Source organism: Triticum dicoccoides, chromosome 4A (assembly GCF_002162155.2).
Source record: "Triticum dicoccoides isolate Atlit2015 ecotype Zavitan chromosome 4A, WEW_v2.0, whole genome shotgun sequence".
NCBI lineage: Eukaryota > Viridiplantae > Streptophyta > Magnoliopsida > Poales > Poaceae > Triticum > Triticum dicoccoides.
This window is the reverse complement of record NC_041386.1, coordinates 721,528,751-721,533,296: the sequence shown is the minus strand read 5'-3', so window position 1 is coordinate 721,533,296 and position 4,546 is coordinate 721,528,751. Positions and strand designations below refer to the sequence as shown.

The following is a 4,546-nucleotide window of genomic DNA, read 5'->3' as shown; positions in this document are numbered from 1 at the left end:
GCGGCGAGCTCGCGGCCATGGACGACGCCTCCGAGGAGCTCAATCCTCCTCGTTGGAACTGCATAGGTTGATATACTTCGCCCACTGCTCCTCGCGGATGCGCCGCCACTCGTCGTCCTTCTCCTTGGTGGCGAGGTTGGCCGCGGCCGCCTGCCGCCACTGGAGGTCTTCCAGCTCCACGGCGTGGCGCCGGCGCTCCGCCTCCTCGCACATGCTCCGCTCGGCAATGGTGGCTGCAACCGCGTCGACATCGGCGACGAAGTCCTCCGGCCCCGACGACTCCGCGGCAGCCGAGCTCCTCGGGCTCCTAGTTGACGGGGACGAACTTGACATCCTCCGGCTCCTCCGACCACTCCCTCTGCAAGGGGAGAAGGCCCGCGCCGGAAGAGGAGGAGATCCCGGCGTAGGAAGATCTCGCCGCGGAGGAGAAGGACGCCGCAGAGGACGGGGTACGGCCGTGCCGACGGTCGTACTCCTTGGTCTCCCAGAGGCTGAAGCTCGGCGGCGAGAGGCCGCGGTTGGTCCACTTTCTCGCCCCGTGCTTCCTCGCGCCGTCCGACCGGACACGCCGCTCGCGCTCGGGGTCGCTTCCGCCGCCGGATCTGCCGCCGGAGCCGCGACCGGAGCTCCACATGCGGCCCCACATGGCAGCTGGAGGCGGAAGGTGGTCGCCGGCGGCGAGAAATGTGGAGAAGGGGTGGGGAATTGCGTGGCTCGGCGGCGGCGGGGGATAGAGTTTCGACCCGCAAACGCGCCGCAGAACCGTAGATATAGTGCTCAGGGCATGCGGTTTATGGGACGCGGCAAAAAATTTTACGGGCCAGGCGATTGCGGGCTCTGTTCTGACCGGAAAATTGGGCCGAACCCGAATACTCGCCGGAATTTTGCTGTTTCGCGTCTTTTGTGGGATCTGCTAGAGTTGCTCTTCGTTCCACTGAATTTCAACATGGAGAGGAAGAAAAGATAGACGATGAGCCGATGGCTCAAGCTGAAGCACCGCGGTCACCGTTTCGTGCTGGGCTGACTTCGTAAAAATTGAGCCGAAGCTATTCGAGAAGCCCACCACCATGCCTAGCCCGATGGCCCAAATAACCCAAGTACAAATAAGCGGGTGAACTGTGAGCTACTGAACCAGAGACCAGACCAGACCGGTGTGGGCGGAGGTTTCCCAGGAGCCGAAACGAAGGCGAGCCACCGCCGCCGGGGAAGCTGTCGGCGTTAGCCAGCAGACGCATCGCCGTGGCCGATCTCCACTGCCCGCTCTCTCCGCAAGGCCTGCTACCCCTCCCCCCTTCCACTCTAGTGTAAACCCTAGATAGATCCATTCTTCTTTCGTTCGTTCATTTAATCTGTTATTAAGCATTTGTCTCTTGCTTAGCACTTCTGCCTGTGGAAACGGCGCGCTCCATGCATTTTTCTTTCACCATTGGCAGGGTTAGATTCACTCAAGTTCATGATATGTACTAGATGGATGCCATGTCAGGGCGTACTATGCTTTTTTAGCACAAAGCAGAGTGTTTGGTGTGCAATGTGCCTCGCGAAACAACGGAATATAGCACGCATAACTGTTTTAGCGTAATGAGCGTGTGTCGTTTGTATCGGACATTGTTGTCGCTAGAGAGTACGCGACAATGTCCTTTTCACTCTCAAGTCTACTGTTCTGAAGCTGTATGACTTTATGAGTCCTTTGAAGAAGTTTTGGCTGCAGGGAGGCGCCAGTCAAAACAAGTTTCTGTTTTCTGCGTGTTATTGGGTTTCTAATGTCTTGAGCATCAGAATCCACTGATGAGTTGGATTGTGGTTGTGGCAGCCCACTGTGCCCGAGGGTCTGCCTGTTTTCTGCTAATTTTCAGCTCTCTACTGCAGGGTTTTGAATTTCGGCCGTAAAAAATGGATTTCGGCCGAATTTCGGCCATCTCGGCCTAGGGCGAAATCTATCTTCCGCCGAAATTGGTCAAATTTGAGAAATTTTGGTCAAATTTTAATCAAATTTCAGTCAAAATTTGGTCAAATTTCGGCCAAAATTTTTAAAAACGACCGAAATTCGGCCATCTCGGCCTAGGGCGAGAAAAATCACAAAACAAAAATCAAAATGCTGCTCTACTGCATAAGAATAGTGACGGTGTAGCCCATGAAATTTGAGGCTTCACCCCCTGAATCCTCTTAACAATAATCACCCCCAAAAAAACCCAATCAGAATTACGTATTTGTGCACAGGAGCATAACAAGTCTTGATACACAGCATATATTGGACCTGAAAATAGCATATGCATGGTTTTAGCTGGCTATTCATCTTTCTCCTTTTTATTTCTTCGTTGGCTCATCTTTCTAATTAGTTCCTTTGAATTTATTGTGTTTTGCAGAGAGTTTGGCACAATGCAAAGCCATAGCAAACTGCGTATTGCCTCTGCATCCGCACAACCTGCTGTGCCCGGGCTCCATGGTTGGGCAGACCTCCCAGATGGTCCACTAAGCTCCATTCTTGCACTGTCAGGGTCCTTCCGTGATGTTCTTGCCTTCGTGGCAACATGCCGCTCTTGGTGTGCTGCATTCTCCTCATACCCAAACAGATCTGCCTTCTGCACCAGATTCCCACCTCTCCTCGTCCAATTCAATGCATGTGTTCAAGCTCCTGATCTCCCGTCTAACAAGGGTCGTCACGAGCTACGCACATGTAAGGTCATTGATCCAATCAACAAGAACATTGCCCTTCGCTGCCAGATTCCTCAAGCAATTTACCAGGAGATGCATTTTGCTGGCACTTCCTATGGTCAACTAATTTGCTGCCTTGCTGGATATTGTCTTGTTGTTGATGTGTTCAGTGGTGCCGAGGTTTCTCCTCCACGTCTCCCATTCAGCAGTGATTTTGAGAGTGAGTTCTACGTCAGCGGCACTCTGACGGCTCCCCTTGCATCACCCAACTCACACCTCCTTGTCAGCACTGCAACCTCGTTTGATTGGCCAGTGGGAAGTGACTCTTGGTCTGAGCTCCAGTTTTCTGATGCATGGATAGTACAGATTGTGGAATTAAATGGTCAGTTTCTTGCCATGGATGATTGGTATAAGATCTACACTTTGCAGTTGTCCCCCCAGCTTGGTCTTCAGGAGATAACAACTGAGTGGGTCGGCGACTTGGCCCCAAGCTCATATGTGGATCCATGGTTAGTGGTCTGCGGCAACATGCTGCTCATGGTTTCCTGTTTCAAGACAATGAGTCCAGGCTGCTTACCCCACCACCTTGATATGTCGACCAACCCTGCAAAATGGGTGGAGGTAAACCAGCTCGATAATTGGGCACTCTTTGTTGCGGGTGATGTGAGGAGCCCACTGTTTTCTTGCATGAGCCCTGAAAGATGGGGAGGGAGGAGCAAGTGGCTGTACTATGCCGGCTGTCGCTCCTTTATTGCACATGGAGTGGGCGATGAGCGTGATCCATCTGCCAGTCCTAAGCTAGAGTACAAGAGAAGCTGTTCCAGAGAGTTACAGCCCCTCTGGGTGTATCCAAGCACGTTCTACTCTGATGCCCAGTGATCGTCGCACGCAGCTACTGCTTTCCCTTACAACACAGAGTAGGGACTTTTGCAACTTGGGCAGTGCCATCGTAGCAGTAGCACTTAGAACTTGGTGGGGTTAGTACTGAAGCTTTTGCAGCAGTTTGGTGCTTGGAGCTTGTTAGGAGTAGTCAAGCTTCTAATCAAGTTAGTAGTATTAATTTAGTTGTGTTGTTGAATTAATCTTGCACTGCATGATGCATAATACTTTGAACTATTTGTTGCTCCTCTCTTCCCCAGCGGAAAAGTTTGGAACTTCTTGACCACGTTATCTTAATTTCGTCCAACGTATATCTGCATGTCCAATGCTAAAGAACTGTCAAAACTGTCAATGTTTACTTAGTTGCAAGTTCAGCTCTTGCAAATGTTTACTTACTTGCAAGTTTTAGTACAATGCTAAAGAACTGTCAAAACTGTCAATGTTTGCTTGGAATGGATAATCAAAATACACACCTACCATCAGGTTCACCCGGATGAATAATATGTTGCCGAATGATACTTCAATGAGAAACCTGATATTTATCTTCAGTTCCATGGCTGGGCGACCTTTTTCTCTCATGTTCAAGAACGGAACACACCGTCTGAGCATGTGTTGTTTGTTTACCGCCTCCAATGAACATAAGCAGAGCTCTTACCAAAATTAATTTTGGCTCCAGAGCTCGAGTGATCCCGGGCGACAAAAATCCGACTCTTGTATTGATGGTTGACACAGTTGGTTTTTGGAGGATTTAAAATACATTTTTGAGAGGTGGGGTTGAGCCAAACTTCAAAATGTTGTGAGAGATAAGTCCAAGTCCAGTTTTTAGTATAAAAATTTAGGTATAATTTTTTAGAATCAAAATCCAAGCCTAAAATTTCCTAGGAGGAAACAAATCCAAGTCTTTTCCCAGTTCAGAAAAATCCCGGTCTACTTTTTTAGTACAAAAGTAATTAAATAAATAAAATATGCCGGATAAAAAGGAACTGAAATAAACCTAGATAGTGAAGATCCTTGG

The 4,546-nt window shown here is 49.7% G+C and overlaps 1 protein-coding gene across 1 annotated transcript; it reads left to right on the top strand.

Annotated features, from left to right (window-relative positions):
* The first annotated feature begins 2,376 nt into the window (after positions 1-2,376).
* LOC119289891 lies at positions 2,377-3,531 on the top strand. Its single transcript, XM_037569069.1, has one exon. It carries the CDS (start codon positions 2,377-2,379, stop codon positions 3,529-3,531), a length of 1,155 nt encoding a protein of 384 aa, XP_037424966.1.
* The last annotated feature ends 1,015 nt before the right edge of the window (positions 3,532-4,546 follow it).